The sequence below is a fragment of the Pteronotus mesoamericanus genome, unplaced genomic scaffold (genome assembly GCF_021234165.1).
Source record: "Pteronotus mesoamericanus isolate MK-2021 breed Mesoamerican mustached bat unplaced genomic scaffold, CSHL_Meso_final contig_66, whole genome shotgun sequence".
NCBI classification, from domain to species: Eukaryota; Metazoa; Chordata; class Mammalia; order Chiroptera; family Mormoopidae; genus Pteronotus; species Pteronotus mesoamericanus.
Genome location: NW_026555230.1, coordinates 2,356,237 through 2,375,955, shown reverse-complemented (window position 1 = coordinate 2,375,955; position 19,719 = coordinate 2,356,237). Strand labels below are relative to the sequence as shown.

Genomic DNA, 19,719 nt, shown 5'->3' with positions numbered 1-19,719 from the left:
CTTCCTGTTCATCTTTCTCTTAGTACAGACCCATAGTGGATTTTGGATCTTTGTAGTAAATTATTTGTATTTTTCAAGTTTTTTATTACTTAATTTGCAATATTTATACACGTATACAAATCCTGAGGATCCTAATTCTAGCCCAGAGAATATAAATTGGTCACAATATATTTCAGGGGCCTAAATTGTAGTAAAATGTCACCATTACTGGCTTTATAATAATTTAAAAAGTTTGATTTAAGGTAGCAGTTTTTGATTTTGCTACATTCTTGAAGGACAACAGGAATTAACACCCACGAAAGGAGTACACAGTAATGCATTTTAAGAGAAAACACAACAAAACCAAGTCTCAACGATGAATAGATAACTAGAGCACCCCTGACCTATGAATATTAGTATAGTACTCATGCTTATTTAAATTAAAACATCTATGGATTTATGAACACAAAAGTGATTGTCATTATCTAGCTTATATATCAGCTTTAGGTAATTGTTTATAGATTTTTTAGCTGCAGTGGCTTTTGCATTTATATTATTATTGTCTTGCAGGAGAGTTGCATCGATAGGGCCTTTTTTCTTGATGTAAACATGTGTGTACCTATTTTTATTAGTTAGGGTCTAATTTTTACTTGAGGTGCGTTTTATGTTCAGAACTCTATCCACTGGACTGGTATTTGCCCCAAAGTAAATGACAGCAGAGAAGGAAACTTAAAAAATTTACAAGGGCTCTTCTTAGCAGCATTAACCTTTGCCACCAACTGTTTAGGTATTTCTGTTTCTGGCATTGCGTAAAACTCTTCTCTGGTCTGTGACATAATTGTACCAATTTTTATTTTCTATTATTTCTAGAACCAAATATAATAAATATTTTTGAAAACTCTACTGGTTATATTAATGAATCAAATAAATGTCTAAAACTGAAAAAAATAAATTTCTGTTGACTTGACAGTAATAATTTTTTTTTGTTTAAAAACACTGACTTGTTAAAATGTTTTAAGTATTATCCTATTTGATTACCAAAAAGTAATTTTATATCTGTTACTGAAGAAAATCCCCCAAATATATACACTCTTGTTTAGTTAATAGAATAGTTGTAGGGCACAGACATCTGACTTGCTCTATCTAGTCTGTCTTACCCATTCTACTATCTCAGAATAATGGGTTATTTTGCTGGGATTTGAATTTAAGGTTAGAGAGATTTTTCAAGGCTATTTTGTCTGAATTTAATTCATTTAAGAGTTATCATTCGTTAATCTTTTTTAAAAAGTTACCTCTAATTTTAGGTTGTGCCACGTCTTAGTAGTTCCAGGTTTTTGAAGTTTAGAATCCTTATTATGAAGAAGTATTGTATTTTGCCCTGATTGTTCATTTTTAAGCCTCAGCAGTAGTTCCCTAGTTCCAGTGCTCTCGGATTTGGTGAACCAATATACCATCTAACCCCATCATGATATTTCACAGTATTGTATATTTTATACATAACCATTCATTCACCAAATAGTCATGAGTGTCAGCTGTGTGTCAGGATACAGCCATGACCCAGACAGACCCCCAGCCTTGCCCTTGGAGAGCTGAACTTGGGTGGTGGGTGTACGGGAGGCTGGCAATCCTAATCTTCTAAGATTGTCCTCACCTGGCCTCTTCATCCTAGTGGTTGCCCTTACCTGCATTTTGTCATGTCTCTTGGGCCTTACTTAAGGACAGTGACTGACACTACAAAGCTTTCAGATCACTAGGTTTTATACTAAGGTGGTTAATATTCTCCATGCCAGATTTTGTTAGCAAGTGAATACTCGTTTAATGAGCCTGGGAAAAAGATTCTACAAATATCAGCAATCACCTTATTGAGTTTGATGCTGTGTACCTCCTGTGTCTTCATATGTATCTCTCTGTCATTAAATTTGATAAATAACTGAAGCATTGTTTAGTTTTCTGTTATTGCTGTAATCTTTACAAGTGTAAATCGTGTGTTTAAATGATATTGTTAATGTTTTGAATATGATGCTTTCATTTATATCTGAATTGTGATGAATATGCATTATTTAAATGAAGTATAAGCTCTCCTTAGAAAACACTGATTAAATCAAATCTTACTAATTTGATTTCTGTCAAATCCATGCCACTTTAAATTGCCTTAATAAGGGGAAAATACTGTGAGTTCAATGGTTTACCCTTTTTATTGCTCTGCTACCTCTAAATAATCTTTACAAATTAAGAAGTGTGGAAATTTGAGGCCTGTTGCACAATTACTAAACATTAAATTCTTTTACATGACAGTTTGAATGCTATGAATAAAAAATCCAGGGATATGTGTGCTGTCTTCTACTGAGCTTCCCCATGCATACTCAGCTAGCTGCCCTTTCCTATTCTTCCATAGTGCCGTGCACGATGCTAAGTCCTCTGTGTTTGTCATTCTCACTGGAGACTACTATGGAAATAGGGCCTGTAAAATGTAGTACTATTGGTTTTCAACTGTACTATTTAAATATCAGATGTTGCATATGTTTGAAATCGCATACAATTCAGTTGACACCGAATGTTGTCTTTCTCGGTAGAGTTTCCAGTATGGCTTCTGCACCAAATTCAAAATATAATACACACTCCTTGGAGAATGAATCTATTAAGAGGGTAAGTTGTGTTTTCAGATTTATCCTATCTCTTTCCCTGCATTTCTCTTCTAATATTTGAATATTAGGCAGTCATTTTGAGTTTATTGAATTATTATAATATTCAGTCACATCATGTAAATACTTTAGTATATGTGGTTTTATTTATTATCCTACCGTGTTCTAGAAAAGACGGACTACTTTATATATTTTATATGAGTTTTGTTTGTAAATCTTTTCATGTAATTTAATTTTTTCGTATCTCTGTGTTGTGACTTATGTTTGAGGTACTAGGCATTCCGTGTCCCGGAAGGTTTTCTGAAAGAGATATTAGAAAACCAAGGCTTGCTGAGAAGCTTGTTACACCATCCTAAATGTTGGCATTATCTTCTAATTATGATAATAAAATAGTTGGATGCATGAGACATAGTACAACAATGGGAAGAATTTCTGTAGATGGTACCTAAGGTCCGTGTCAGATGCAAAGTTCAATGACAGACCCCTTTTTCCCTCTTACCAAGTTACCTACGTGAGGAAGGATCTTAGTAAAATAAGAAACCCAATACGTAATAACGGTTCTTTTCTGGCATTGAAAGAAGATTCTGTGGTTATTGTTGCTCAGTTAAATCCCCATTGAAAGAAATTTTCATTCCCACTATAAAAAAAAGATAAATGACTAAATATTTAGTATCAAGAAAAAGTGAATCAGGATGGCGGAGAAGTAAGTGGAAGTCACACTGACTTCCTCCCAGGAACAACCTGGAATAACAACTAAATTGTGGAGAAATCACCTGGAACAAACAACTGAACAATAGCGAGAGAGGAGCCTTGTAACCTTGGAGGCAGAAGAATCGGCTTTCGCGTGATCTAACTGGTAAGGAGTGTGGTACAGACTCGAGAAGGCAGGTGGGGTGCCCACAGGCGGCAGCACCAGAAGTATATTGAAACGGCCAGTTTGATCTCCCTGAGAAGAATGGGGTCTAAACCAAAAGCGACGACCTGTAGCCTACAGCACCAGAGCCCAAAAAGTACACAGAAAACAGCCAGTTGTGAAAAGCAGCAGGGTTGCTCTCTGCCAGACACCGGTGGCTGGAGATGCAAAGAGCCTTGGGCCAATGCAAAATTTTTATTTGCAGCCACTTACCCTGGTGGCTCCAGCAAAGGAGGGGGCAGAGTGGGCTAGATACACCTGAGGAGAGACTGGGGAAGGAGACTTTCAGGAGAGAACTGAGAGCGTAGCCTGCTGTATCTCAGTGCTAACTCATCCCCCGTGTGGAATCAGCCATCTTGCTCAGGCAGAGACCACTCCCACTGAGCGGCACCAACATCAGAGGACCGAATAGCCCCGCCCCCTGGTGGGATTCCACCCCGCCCTGTGCTGTCTAAGCCACCTGCTGAGTGTGGAGGGGCAGCCACAGGACAGAAGATCCCTGCCTAAAAGGGGTGCAGAGAAGTCTGGAGACACCTGAGGAGAGACTGGGGATGGAGGCTTTGGGGAGAGAACTGAGAGAGTAGTTTACGGGATCCCAGTGCTGACTTCGCCCCCTTAAGCCTGCGGATAGAGAGGACCCAATAACCCCGCCCCCGGGAGGGACTCTGCTCCACCCTGAGCTGTCTAAGGTGGCCTTCTGAGTGCAGAGTGACTAGATTAACAGCTGAAGGAGACAGCCACAAACAGTAGATTACTGGAAGTCTTGAACAGACTGCCGAAGGTCAAACAGGGACAACACTGACATCATCAGAGGTATATCCAGAAAGTAAAAACAGCAGTCTGCTACCATAGAAGTTCACACCACAAAGTCAAGAAACCGAGACAGGTCAACCTAAGAATCAGAAGCAAAAGAGAAGAGTCTCACAAATAATGGGAAGACAAAGAAATACGTCCCAGTCGAAGGAAAAGGAGGAATCCCCCCAAAGAGAACTAAATGAAATAGAGGCAAGTAAATTATCAGACACTGAGTTCCAAACAACGGTTCTAAGGAAGCTCAGTGAGCTCAGAGAGAATTACCAAAAACTACAGGGAAACTATAAGGAACTTACTGCAAACTATATCAGCATGAAAAAGGACATAGAAACTATCAATAAGAGACAAGAGGAAATGAAGAATACCATTTCTGAAGTGAAGAACTCAGTAGAAGGAATCAAAAGCAGGGTACATGAAGCTGAGGACCGAATCACTGAGCTGGAGGACAAGGTAGAAAAAAGCTCCCAGAAAGAGCAAGAAAATGAAAAAAGACTCAAAAAGAATGAAGAGGCATTTAGGGAAATGCAGGACAACCTGAAAAGTAATAACATCCGTATAATAGAGATACCAGAAGGAGAAGAGGATGAGGAAGGGATAAAGAACCTGTTTGAAAAATTCATGATGGAAAACTTCCCTAATTGGAGGAGGGAAAAAGTCACCCAAGTCCAGGAAGCACAGATGGTCCCACTCAAGAGGAACCCAATGAGGCCCACTCCAAGACACATCATCATTAAAATGGCAAATATTAAATACAAACAGAGAATCCTAAAGGAAATAAGGGAGAAAGAGGTAGTTACATATAAGGGAGCCCCGATACGGCTAGCATCTGACTTCTCAACAGAAACACTGCAAGCCAGAAGGGAATGGCAAGAAGTATTTATTCCACATAATGAAAAGCAAAGGTCTGCAACCAAGACTACTCTACCCAGCAAGGCTCTCAATTAAAATGGAAGGCGAAATAAGGAGTTTCCCCAGACAAAAGAAGGCTAAAAGAATACACCTCCACCAAACCAGCACTGCAAAATATGCTAAAAGGACTGCTTTAAGAAGAAGAAAAAGTTTCTATGAATACCCAGTTCCTTTCAGAGTTGCCAATACTTGATATTACCAATATTTTTAATACTCATTAATCTGCTTGTGACTATGATGTTATTCTAATTGTTCCTTTACTATTGGTTGAAACTAAATCTGTTTTAGTATATTTCTTGCCTATTTCTATTATTTTTAAAAAGCTTTAAATGACTTTTTGGTATTCTTTATCCATTTTTTTATTAAATGGTTGTAGACTTTTTTCCCTTAAAAAAACAAAACACAACAAAACATTAACCCGTTTTTAGATGTGTTGCAAATACTTCCATATTCTATTACTTGTCCTTTAACTTTTTTATACGTATATTACTGTACAATCTTAAATGTTTAATATAGTCATATTGTCAATAAAAAAAAAAGCTGCCACAGTATACATGTACCTGTAGAATACATTTAATTTTTACTTATCATTTTCCTGAATGCTGTAAATAATGAAGTGCTGAGAAGGGCCATTTAAACATTATTATTAAAAAATGTGCTGATACTGACTTCTGGTCAAGATGGAGGCGTAGGTAAACACGGGTCACCCCCTTGAACAACCACAGGAAAAATTACAACTAAACTACAGAACAAATATCATGCAGAATCATCAGAAAATCGAGCTGTATGGAAGTCTGACAACCAAGGAATTAAAGAAGCCACATTCATCTAGATGGGTAGGAGGCATAGAGATCTGTGGAATGGCTCAGAGGCATGGAATCGGTAGTCCCAGACCCACGTGTGGTAAATAAAAATCAGGAGGGATATCTTGGAAGAAAGGAATCAAGGCCCACGCCAGACCACCCAGCCCAGGGTTCCAGTGCCAGGAAGATATGTTGCTGTAACTTTTGGCTGTAAAAACCTGTGGGGGTTGGGGCAGTGGAAGAAACTGTGGGATTCTCAGATGTCTCCTCTTAAAGAGCCCACAATGGACTCAGACTCACTTCCTCTGGGCTTCAGCACAGGGCAACAGCTGGAAGAGCACCACTGGCATACAAGGAGAAATTGAAGTGTCTGGCATGAGGATGAGTTCCGGGAGACAGCTTCATCTCAGACAGAACTCCAGAGGCCAGGTAGCAAAGTTATCCCCCCTCTGAGCCCTCCTCCACACAGAGCCACAGAACAGCAATACAGGTTTCCTGCCCTGATGATTCACTAAGGCTCTGCCCCATACGAGTTACCCAAATGAAAGAACAGAACAAAACTCCAGAAGAAGAACTAAATGAAAAGGAAATAAGCAACCTATCAGATGCAGAGTTGAAAACACTGGTTATCAGGGTGCTTAAGGAACTCACTGGGTACTTCAACAGCATAAAAAAAGACCCAGGCAGAAATGCAGGTTACATTAAGTGAAATAAAGTAATATTTACAGAGAACCAGCAGTGGAGTGGATGAAGGTAAGAACCAAATCCATGATTTGTAACATAAGGAAGAGAACATTTAATCAGAATAGCAAGAAGAAAAGAAGGACCCCCCCCCAAAAAAAAAAAAACGAGGATAGGCTAAGGAGCCTCTGGGAGAACTTCAAATGTACCAATATTCCCATCATAGGGGTGCCTGAAGGAGTAGAGAAAGAGCAAGAAATTGAAAACTTAGTTGAAAAAATAATGAAAGAAAACTTCCTTAATTTGGTGAAGGAAATAGACCTACAAGTCCAGGAAGCACAGAGAGTCCCAAGCAAGATGGACCCAAAGAGGACCACACCAAGACACATCATAAATAAAATGCCAAAGGTTAAAGATAAAGAAAGAATCTTAAAAGCAGCAAGAGAAAAGCAGAGAGTTACCTACAAACAAGTTCCCATAAGACTGTCAGCTGATTTCTCAGAAGAATCTTTGCAGGCTACAAGGGACTGGCAAGAGTACTCAAAGTGATGAAAAGCAAGGACCTACAACCTAGATTACTCTATCAGCAAAGCTATCATTTAGAATGGAAGGGCAAATAAAAGTGCTTCCCAGATAAGGTAAAGCTAAAGGAGTTCATCATCACCAAGCCATTATCACATGAAATGTTAAAGGGAACTATATAAGAAAGAGATCAAAACCGTGAACCTTAAAATGGCAATAAATGCACAACTATCAACAATTGAATCTAAAAAACAAACTAAGCAAACAAGCAGAATAGAAACAATCATAGATACGGAGATCATTTGGAGGGTTGTCAGTTGGGAGGGAGAAGGGGGAAAGAGGGGGAAATGTGCAGGGATTAAGAAGTACAAATAGGTAGGTATAAAATAGACGGGGATGTTAAGAACAGTATAGGAAACAGAGTAACTAAAGAACTTATATGCATGACCCATGGACATGAACTAAGGGGGGGATTGCTAGAAGGAGTGGGGGCACTGGAATACAAGAAGAAGCAAAGGAGAATACAAGGGAGGCAAAGGGGGGGAAATTGGGACAACTGGAATAGCATAATCAATAAAATATACTTTAAAAACACAGGACTTGGTATATAATAATCACTCAAAGTTTACTTGTTATCAAAAAAAGTGTGCTGATATTTGCAGAATAACAGTTACCACATTTAATAAATTTTTAGGGTAAGTTGTTTTTAGTTTGACTTTTCTGTGCCAATGTTCTATAATGATAAACATTTCTCTAATATTTTTCATTTGAAAAGTATATTTCTGGTCAGTTATGTTCCAGGGTGCTTAAAAACCTGCACAAATGTAATGCCATTACTCTGACACCACTGTTTCATTTCCAGACTTCCAGGGATGGGGTCAGTCGGGATCTCAGTGAGGCTGTTCCTCGACTTCCGGGAGAAACTCGCATTACTGGTAAGGATCCTATGAAGTTAGGATTTGAATAAGTTGATGAGAGGCACAGCAGGATCAGGTGGCTTCAATTCTTCATGGTCTTTAGAAGTCAAATTTAGACAAATAGGCTAGCTCTGTTTAAAGTGTTACTATAGAGAGAACTCTCTGCATTAGTTTCTTGATCAAAGAGTTCTTTCAAGAGCTTTATGCTCTCCACGATTATTACATGTTTTTCTGTGTACTAAAGACAGAATTATTTTAGAAAAACTGTACTATCTCTTGAAAGTTACTTATTGGAGCGATAAGCTCTCATGGTTTGAGGTTATAAGAACAAAATGATAATCAAGGTTTTTTAGTCTATAATGTATTCTTTAAGTCTCAGTATTATCTTCCTTGAAATATAGAAGACCATAATAGTTTAAAATATCTTTCATTTGCCAGATAACTGAAGTTAGTAACATTTATATAACAATTTGATTGTTGACTTATTTTTTCGTGATAAATTTATATTAAGAGTAGGTATCTACTTTTGAGGGACCAGATTACTCTGGGTTAAGAATGCAGAAGCATCTGACAGCTTCTAAGCTAAGAGCTGATATTTTGGCCTTTCACATTTTACCTTAGGGTTGATGCCCTCTCAGATTCCCATATAGTTGGTGGCAATACACTTACCATTGCTTCAGGAAACCTTTTGGTTTATTGACTTAAGATCTTGGTTGTTTAACTTAAATGCATAAGACATGGTGCTAATTAGATTAAGGTCATATATATGGTGCCTTTGAATTAGTTAACCATGAACCAGGAAAAACTGTTTCATATCCACAGACTTGCAAGCATGATCCTAGTCTTGAAATCATTTCAATTTCTGGATAGGAGCAAAGAAGACAGCTTACTTTTGGTGATCTTCATGTATAAAGTTTTGGTGCTCTGTATCAGTGCCAGAACTTTAACTGGCATGTAGTAACTGAATTAGCATGAGGTAGCCTTACTGGCTACCTGAAGAGAAAGCTACCTGCAGATAAAGAGATTTCAAACTTGTTTTAAAAAATTAAAAGCCATTAACACATTCAAGGACATCCTTTAAAGATAAAAGAAAGATGCATTTTTTTTAATAATAACTTAACTCTCCTAATTTAGTTTCTCCTTATGTTTGATTCTACCAAAGATGTACTAGTCTCTTGGCCATCTGTTTTATATTATTTAAATGTTTGAAATAAATCCAGCTAAACTCATGTCTGGGCTATTAAAAGAGAAAAAAAGTAGACTATGAAACATGTCTACTGCTGGTATTTGTTAAAAACCTCACAATGTTTGTGTGATCAGAGTTTGGTAAACCTCAAATCCTATCTGGTGGTTAGTCCATGAGACTGTCCTATGGGAATTGCAGTCCTCTGGTTGAAGTTACCTTTATAACCTGCTGAGGGTAGCAGCAGCAGTACCCTCATTCACTTCTGCTCTCCAGCTGTTATCACCTTGCCCCAGGTAGTGACAGCATTGCGGGCAAGCTCAGGGAAACACCATTAGTACCTGGAGGTGACATGTGGCCCCACTAGTTCTCACAGGCCCCACTGGACCTAGCATGGTAATGTAGAAACATTGCCAGTGCTTGCTTTCGATCTTTTCAGTGATTTTTCTTTATTGTAGTTATTCTTAGCCAAAGAGTTGATATTAAATTAGTGGCATTTGTTGTGTATCTTGGTATATATTTCCATTATTTTAGGGTACTTTTTTTATCTTAATAGACAAAGAAGTTATTTACATATGTCCTTTCAATGGCCCCATTAAGGGAAGAGTTTACATCACAAATTACCGTCTTTATTTAAGAAGTTTGGAAATGGTAAGTAGAATCTAAGACCATAAAGATGACCCTAACTGTTAAAGATAATGCTAAACTGTTTCTCTTCTACCTTGCAAGATTGACTGTGGATCAGATTAACATGGGGGAAATATTTGCTTCTCAATTCTTAATTTTTGGCTTATGCAAAGCTTATTTAATACTAACACCTGTATATATAGGAATAGAGTGAATCAAAAAATAAGTTCTGTCTCATAATAGTGGAGAGGGGTTGGTAATTGTACCCATTTGCTAGTTTGGAGAAATTAGGTGTGGAACAGTGGTTCTTTAGCAGAAGCACAGAGGAAAACCACCTGTGGAACTTAAAAATACTAGATGCCTTAGATGTATTGTATCAGAACATCCAGTCCTGTGGTCCAGGCACAGCTGTAACTTTTAAAACATCGCAGTGGAGGATGCTGATATGAATCCCTAGTTCAGGCCCACTACTCTAGAACTTTTCAAGTGTTCAATTATGAAGCACCAGGTAGCAGTTTAGATCTAAGCTGACTATGGTGTGGGTTAGTGCCACTCTACCTTTTCATCCCACAGCCATGAAATGCTTGCCACAACATTTCAAGGAATGTTCCATTCGTGAAACAATGAAATGGAGATGATGTTCTCCGGAAGGGACAGAAGGAGGGAATAGCTGCTGTGGCTGTCATAGAAGGACCTATGATAGATGTGATGGGTCTCCATTGCCCAGGCAGGCCTGAAGGGACAGCTTTATTTTGATGAGATGGACCAAAGAGGAGTAAATAGGTCCAGGGTATATGAAAGAGACCTCAACAGTAGCTTATACACTGGAGTCATTGACACTGTTGGGGATATCTCACTTTTGTTTTATTGCTTTTACCCTGCAGTTTCTTCAGGACAATTCTAATCTAGATTAGTCTGTCTCGATTTTTTTTTTAATGTTACAGTATTGTGTCCAAAGTCTGAAAAATGCTGTTTATTACTCCTACTGCCTTGGTTGTGGGAGTCCACTTCTATAGTGTTCATAGACCCACAGGGTCCTAAGATTGGGTATTTCACTTATGTGACTCTCTTCAGGCTTCTAAGTAAGATAGGAACTGAACAAATGTTCCTCATTTTCCAAAATGCAAAAGGAATCTGGAAATTACTGAGCAGTGAGCTGGATGTCAACCCTTGGTAACAATTGGAAGCAATTGTAGAATTAATCATTTAAACCTAGAAAAGAAAGAAGCCTTTGGGAGTGTTATTCTCGCTGTCTTAGTTAAATCAAAGCATATGATAGACTCCAACAAAGAAACATGGACCGAATGGTGGCAGTGCACTTAGATGGAGTTATAGACTGTGTATTAAAGGCTTGATCCCAACCAGGAAGAGTGGTTGTTCACATCTTGTAGTGTAGGCCCTTTCTCTCCACTGTTTCTAATGTAGTGCATATGAGCACATAGAAAGCATGTGTGTCCAATACATGAAAAACACCAAACTAGCCAATGTTCCAGATGACAGAATTCGGGTTGAAAACAGTTTTAATTGGCTAGGATTTTGGTGTGAAACTAATAATAAGAAGATTAGCATAAAAGATATTTACAGTTGAATCAATAAAGGATGGAAGAAGTTTGTCTTAATTGGGGCCTATGCTTATTTGATCCAGTAAGTGGACATGATTGATTAAAAAGTTAACAGGCTGAATTCAGAAAAGTATAATAACGGCCAGAAAAAAATGGGATGGTAGTCCTCTCTGAAGTGTCTTATTCAAATCCAGATGCCATATTTTAAGAGGGATACTGACAGACTAGAGAGAGTTCAGATAGAGGCAACCAGGCTAGTGGAGGGACTGCAGTATGAGCAATGATCGAAATAAATGTTAATCTTTAATGTGAAGAAGAGAAGACAAAGGGAGATGTGACAGAGGTACCTTGGAATACTTGAAGTGTCTTTTGTAGAGCAGGGATTAGACTCATTCTGTAGATCTCCTAAGGGTCAAATTGGGACAGACTGAGATATTTCGTGCTAATGTAAGGGAGAATCATCAAAAACTTAGAATTAATACAAGTATCATAGTGCCTTCACCTCTGAGACTTTTGGCTTGTTGACCAGCCACACACATGCCTGGTCCCATTTTATGCTGTCATTGATGATGAAATGAGGAAATTATTTAAACAGTGGTGTTGTGACAAGATCGTGGATATGGTGTGATCTCACTGACATAAAACAAACAAAAACTACCTGTAGAAAAGAAGCCAGAAGTAAATACATCAGACGTTTCAGTACTTGGGGTATTTGGAGAACGGATGGAATTAGGCATGCTTTGTTTTTTCCTTCCACTTGGAAGGAGCATGTATTTCTTTTATAATTGGGAAAACACTTAGCAAACCTTAATTTGTTTCTATAAGGTACCCTAGAAGGTGGAGATTAGTGCTAAGTGGGTGAATAAAATGCCCATTTGACACTGACTTCTAACTTTTTTCTTCTTCCACTAAGTTTTACATAAACATTTTGACTGATTGATCACAGCATTTAGTCCAAGTTTAAAAGCAAGCAGCTGATGGCAGAAAACATATAAAGAAAGCCATATAAGTGGTTACGTAGAAGCCTAAAAACAGTCATCATAGTGTTTCTTAAAGTCCTAAATAAAAGAATCAAATTAATTGATTCTGAGGCAAAACGTGAATTTTTTTATGTGTGTTTGACAAAGAGCTATCATCTCACTGACACTTTAAAGTGGACTCCTGTTTGTTTCAGATATGTAAACAGTGCGGTCCGACTCGGAGTCAGCTGTCCAAGTACAGTGGTTGTTTCCTTAGATTGTTGCAGTGGCCTTCTATGTGGTCCTCCTTCATAGTCTAACCCCACCATTCTCAGCTGCACGCTGCCTCCAAAGTGATCCACCTTATCCCTATGCCGACTGACTAACTTCTCAGTTCCAAAACTCTTCTTGGCACCCTATTCATCCTTCAGAACCCACCTCAAAAATCCTGTCCTCTATGAAGCCTTCTCCAGCTTCACTTGAAGAAATTGCTCTGTCTTTATGTCCCCAAAACCCTTTTTTCACATCTCTGTGTTAACACTTGTTATGAAACCTTCCCTGGCCACTGTATCTAAACTTGTAACACCCTTCCCAACACATGCTCTCTCTCTTCCATGTTTATTTGTTTCTCCTAAGCACTTGTCACTGTCTCCTATTTTATATATTTCACTGCTTTTGTTCCTTATCTGTCTGAGGGCAGGGATGCTTGTCTATCCTTTTACTGGTGTACCCTCAGAACACTGGGTGGCACAGGAAGGCACTCAATCAGGCTGAGCTGAAGGAAGGAATGCTGTCTTACACGCTGCTTTGCGTGTGGTTGTAACTAATGGTGAGTCCTTTTGGTCCCCTGTGCCTATTCAGCACAGTGTCCAGTAGATAGTAGGGGCTCAGTAAAAGTGTATTCGATGATTGAACTTGGGAGGGAACAGCCCTTGTCGCAGTGCTTTGACCACATCTCGAAGACCTATAACCACCTGTTGATCTTAAGGGTGCTCAGTAATTTGCCTTGAAGTTGACCTTGTGATTTCATTAGGGGCCACTTTAGGCATGTAATACTTGTATGAGTGCTTCCAGATTCCCTTGCAGGAACGTTTTGGGTTCAGGCACTATAGAGGATAAGAAAGACAAATTGACCCTTGGTTCATTCATGTTTTTGTATCTTTATTCCAGAAGCTTTCATTGAGCCCTGGGGTGAATCTAACACCATGCCAGATGAATGATGTGGAGATGAGTAATTGTGGTATAACATGGCAAAGACTACAGTGGTTGCATAATACTGTAAGGTTACAGGGAGAGGATGATTAACCATGTGATGAGTCATAGAATGCTTTTTAGAGGAGGCAATATTTGATCTGAGGCTTAAAGAATGGTAACAATTTCCTGGACAGGAGGGAAAGTCAGGGGAACTTATCAGGTAGAGACTTTCCATATCACATGCAAAACAGTATGGAAAAATCACCATATACTGTGGAAATGGCTTAGTGATCTCTTGGAGCGGAATATAGAGGGTAGAGGGAGGAGTGGGGAATGGGAGGCGATGAGACTGTATACACAGTCATGGAGAATGGCGTATCAGATGTGTATTTCAGGAAGAGAACTTGGGCTGTAGCAGGTATGGTGGATTAGGGAGCGAGAGACTGGAGGAGGGAATTTATTTTAGTTTTCCAGGTAAGCAGTAAGGGCCTAATACATCCATATTTGCAGGAGAAAGGAGGGAACAGCTATGACAGATTCAGGAGAATTTATGTGGCCGTTGGCTGTGGAAATTGAAGAAAATACTTAAGTCAAGAATGATTCCTGTGATTTTTTTGGCTTAAATGATTGGAGTTGCTCCCAGTCATCGAAATAGACATTATAGGAGAAGGAATGTGTTGGAGACAAGCCCTGGGGGAAATAAGTGTGAATGTGTGGATTTACAGCAGTAGAACTACCAGGTGGAGATAGATCAGAAGCATTCAGAAGTGTGACTCTAAAGCTTCTGAAGTTGTTAGCATATAAGTATTGGTAAAACCCATGTACATTCACAAGATTACTCATAAAGAGATGTGGGCTAAGGGGAGAAACCTAGGGGATATGAACATTTTTCCGTGATGTGGAGAGAAGAGCCATTGGAGAAGAGAAAGAAACAGCAGTAGAAAATCTGAGAGAAGACTTTGGTTGAAGCTCATAGAAGAGAAAAATCTCAAGAAGAGTGGAGCGTGGTATGAAATGTTGCAGGGTTCAAAAAACAAACAACAAGAATGAACTGAGACCATGGAGGGTGGCTATTAGAAGGGACTGGGAGCCTGGGTAGAACAGATTCTGTGGTGATGCCAGTCTTGCTCCTCCTCCTACTTCCTAGTAGAAGACTTGCCAGCTCCCAGTCCTCAGGACACTTCTCTCTATTCAGTTTTTGCCCCATGGCTTCATCTATGCCCTGGCTTCAGTCACTTCTCCACAAATAACACCATATATTAACAAAGCTCCTGGAATTTACCAAGCCTTTTCCCACACATTCTCATCCCAGCTGACAGCAGCTGACAGGCAAAACAGACGCTACCCAGTACATTCCCTAGTCCTACCTCCTCCACCTTACCCTTGGCTTTGTTTTCAAGTGCTGGCCTTCTTCTGTCCCCAGTTTATCATTTCTTACAGCGTGCTGGAGATCCCTTGACTTTCTACCTGGCAGCCCAGATGCATGGCCAAACCGAAATTCTTCAGCTCTTTCTCCCTTCCCAGTTCCTTCTTTTGGCATTCTTGTTTCTCTTGATGGTGCTACTTTTACTCTAGTTACCCTGGAGTCACTTCTCTAACCTTCTCCCTTCTCCTCTGCAGTCGTCTTCAGTTTCCCAGTTCTTTCCAGGCCTGTTGCCCCACCCCCGTCCAGTCCAAGGTCTTATCACCAACACCCATCTCCCAGGCCACGGCAGTAACTTCTCCCACTCCACTCTTGCTAGCTCCTTAGGACGTTGTCACAATCTTAACATACCTCTGGCTCAGAAATCTCTGTAAGTCCTTGGTTGTAAGGCTTCTCTCCCGCTAGTGTTCAGTTGGCTATTCAGGATGATTTTTCTATAGTTTAGTTCTAATTCTAGTTTTGTCCTGGGAGGAGGTTAGTATAGTTTCCACCTACTCTGCCACTATCTTGTGTCTTCTCTCAGAAACTCTCATGGGCTCATTTCCTCCCTCATTTCAGATTCCTTAGCTAACTATGTACAGTCTTCCTGCAACCCACCCCTAACTCATCTACCCTAATTCATCATACCATCCTGTAGCCTGACTTCCTTTCCTGAAGTACATATCAGATATGTCTTACCATGAAATGTGTATGCAGCCTCATTGCCTCCCATTCCCCACTCCTCCCTCTACTCTCTTCCAGCTGTAGCAGATCTTTCAACCCCACCCCACACTCTTGATCAAGCTTGTTCCTTAAACAAGCACTATGCTTTCTCCCCTCTGGACTTTCCTTCAGGCCATTTTCTCCATCTAGAATATCATTCACCACCTTACCCTACACACACGCTTTGAAAATTTATTTTGAAATATTTAAGACAGTTTATAAAGGATAACAGCCACCTGTAGATCCACCACCCAGCTGAAGAAATCCCATCCCTCCTTCACTTCAGAGGTAATCGCCATCCAAAAGTTAGTATTTCTCACTCTTGGTCATTCCACACACCTTTGAAAAATAGAATGGAATATAGGAGATGTATAGGAAGCTAAAGGAATGGAAGCTTTTAAGCCTTCCAGATTAGTAGTTTACAACCTTTGGCAGTATAATTTGGTTCTAGAATTAGGATTGTTGATCAGATGAGAGAATTGTTGTATATACAGTTTTTAGTTTCCAATGATAACTCAAAAACAGTGCATTCTTCCTGGATTAAGTTTAAGGGCAAACTTGTTGTTAGTGTTTTCTCTAAAAGATGGGAACATAGTGATTCAGTTCTTCAGGAAGAGCATCACCCAAAGATCTTGAATATTGTTCAAGGCCCTCTATATAAAGACAGAACACACATTAACTTTTATTCAGCAAAGATATACCTGTAAGAGACCAGAAGAACTAGTCTGTTTACTTTGCTTTTTGATGGTTTACCAGTGTAGAGGCAGGTCTTGGAGAATCAAGATGGCTGGATAGCCTGCATGTCCATCAGCCTCTCTCAAATATCTGGTTATGAAATGAGCTTTGGACGGATGCCACAGAAGAGCCAGGCATTTAAAAAGTGTGGCAGCACTTTGATTCCATGCTTTCTCTAATTGGCTGCAATTTCAGCTGTAAGCCTTGGATACCACCCAGAAGGGAGGCAAAGTTTACCTTCCATTGTGGACATTTCAAAGCCAGACCTGAATTCTTCCCCAGAGGGAAGGCTCCGCCTCTTCATCACAAGTATGAACAAAGAGGATTCCTGTAGTATTTTTCTTTTCAGGAAAATACATTGGAAACTTTTCAAGATTGTTCCTTTCTGGGGGGTTCTTCTACCTAGTGGATTTGGTAACTCTTTTCTTTAAAGGAGGTGAAATAATTTTAAAAAGACTGGAATAATAAAATATCCTAGTGTGTCTGTAGGTTAAGAACATTGTGAAGGAACATGGGATCCACACTGTAGGTATTCTTTTAAACTTCAGTCTTAAATCATCTCATATTGCTGCTGCAAAATGAATGCTATTTTCAGTTTAAAACATTTCCTGCTAATCCCCTAGGCCCTCTTGTCCTAGGGGATCCCAATTTGCTGATCCCCAAACTTGAGACTCTGGGGGCTACTGAGCCCTGATGTTGAAAGTCACATCGTGGATTTAATTATTTCCACTACAAGTTCAGGCTTTTAGGCCTCAGAAAGGGTCTCATTGCTGCTTTGGCAATTCTTTTAATCTCGAGTTGAATTCTCATTTCATCCCCCATGGAGGGAGTGGCAAACCCTCCATGTTCTTTAGCTGATCTCATCTCTTGCTATGTTGAAAAGTTAAAAGTCATCCTTATGCAGCTCCTATAAATGCCCTTCTCATCACCTGATGGTGTTATGTCTGTTTTCACCCATCCTTTCCTCCTTCTGTCCCATCTGAGAGGAAAGAACTAGACAATTTCTTGTCCAAAGTGAATCCCTCTACTTGAGCCCTTTTCTCCTTTCTCCTTTTACTTCCTCTGGAGCCTTAATGCCCCATTATTCTTCTATTTTTTACATTTGTGGTTTTCATTGGCTCCGATCCTGCCCCTTACTCCACAGACTTGCCCTAGTCTCTTTTATTTTAAAATACCTTCTCGCATTCTTGCTATCCTGATTCTACTCTTTCTTCCTCTTCTTTGTCAGACTTCTTTTTAAAAAATGGTTTACATATGATGCTTCCACTTCTAATCTATTAGCTCCTTCACTTCCCGTGAGCTCCTGTTCCCTATTGAAACTACTCTTTGATTGCTCAGTTCCAGTGGTGTTGGTTGATTCGACAGCTTTTTAACTTTTCTGCAGCTATGGATATTATTGATTACTCCTTCCTTCCTTTGTAATTTTCTCCATGCATCCTTGGCTCTTCCACTTTTTTCTGCCTCTTGTCTTTATTGCATTTCATTTTTGTCCTTCCTACATTCTTATTTCCCCAGAGTTACGTATAGTCCTCCAGAGTTCTGTCCTTACCCTCTCTTAATTGTCAGTTGCTTTCCAATTCCATAGATCAGATCTTTCATTTTCTATTCAGAGCCTGCTGTGTGTCAAGCACTGTGCCAGGTGCTAGGGTATAGTGGTGCACACAGCAGGCACAGTCTCTTCCTCATGAAGCTTTAGTTCTGATGGGACTGACAGACGTTAATCAGATATCACACCAATATATAACAACAAGCTGTGATAAGTGTTGCATGGGAATAGTATAGGGGCACAACAGTTTGAAAAACCTGCAAAATTATTCTGAGAAAACGATGTTTGACCCCATAGTCTGAAGAATGAGTAGGAGTTACCTAGATGCCAGGCAGGGGCTGGGTTGGAGAGAACAAGCTGAGAGAACAGTGTATGAGAGGACCTGAGACCAAAGGGATCATGAAAAGAAAACAGTATGGCTGGATTGGGGGCCAGGAGAGCATTAAGAGATGAGCTGGAGAGGTGGGTGTGACCAGAAGTCCTAGGCCTTGTAGACTCTGCTAAGGGTTTAGGTGTTTAGAGGTGAGCAGTGAGAAGCCTTGGAAGTGGTTTAAACAGCGGAATGATAGCATCAAATTTACTTTTGTAAAAGATCACCCAGGCTGTGGTGTGGAGGGCAGATTGTAAGCGGGGTCGTAGTAGCTGCAAAGAGACCACTGTGCCCAATCCGGTGGTCTAGTGAAATTGCTCTTAGAGTTGGAGAGAGGTTAACAGATTTGAGATTGATTTAAGAGGTAAACATAAGAGACTGGATTAAGGATAATGGAGGGGGGAAAAGGATAACGGAGAAAAGAGGTATGACAAGGATGACTCCTAGGTTTCCAGCTTTGGTAACTGGGTGGATGGAGGGCCAGCCACGGAGATAGGAAGATGTAGTTTGGCGAAAGAAACATCACATGTTTGGTTTTGAACATTTTGAGTTTGAGGAGCCTTTAGGGTCTCTTCCAGTTCTGTATTTCCAGCTGCCTCCTGGATATCTGTTCTTGAATAATTTATTATAACCTCAAGCCCAGTTTTTCTAAAATTAACAATGTTGCCCTGGCTGGTGTGGCTCAGTGGATTGAGTGCCGGCCTGGGAACAAAAGGGTCGCCACTTCAATTCGCAGTCGGGGCACATGCCTGGGTTGCAGGCCAGGTCCCCAGTAGGGGGCGTGTGAGAGGCAACCACAACTGATGTTTCTCTCCCTCTCTTTCTCCTTCCCTTCCCCTCTCTCTAAAAATAAATAAAAATATTTTTAAAAATACAATTAACAATGTTAATTTTCCTCCAAAACCTCCTCTTATGTTCTTCACACCTCTTGGTGGGACGGACCATCATTATCCCAGATACTTGAGTCTAATTCTGAGTCATCTTTGATTCTTCCCCAGTGGCTCATCTCCTTCTTTTGCTTTCTACCCCAGTCATTCTCCACTTTTAGAACCTCATAGCCTCTTACTTGCACTAAAACATTAGTTTCCAGGATTCCAAGGAATAGGTGTAGCCCTCTGCACCCATTTAGATACTTAGAGGTACAGAGGCACATAATTTTAGCCCCCTACACCCACTCATGGAGAGTGCTCAGAGCTGCTAGATGAATCGTCATAAACCATCATTCTCTCATTGAATTCC

At 39.9% G+C, this 19,719-nt stretch overlaps 1 protein-coding gene across 1 annotated transcript in view; it reads left to right on the top strand.

Annotated features, from left to right (window-relative positions):
* Positions 1-19,719, top strand: part of MTM1 (myotubularin 1) — a 110,015-nt gene that overhangs the window by 20,029 nt on the left and 70,267 nt on the right. Inside the window, exons 2-4 of the mRNA XM_054581809.1 lie at positions 2,553-2,625; positions 8,125-8,197; positions 9,919-10,013. Coding sequence (XP_054437784.1) covers positions 2,563-2,625; positions 8,125-8,197; positions 9,919-10,013 — 231 coding nt within the window. The 5' untranslated portion in view covers positions 2,553-2,562. The remainder of the gene's footprint in view (positions 1-2,552; positions 2,626-8,124; positions 8,198-9,918; positions 10,014-19,719) is intronic.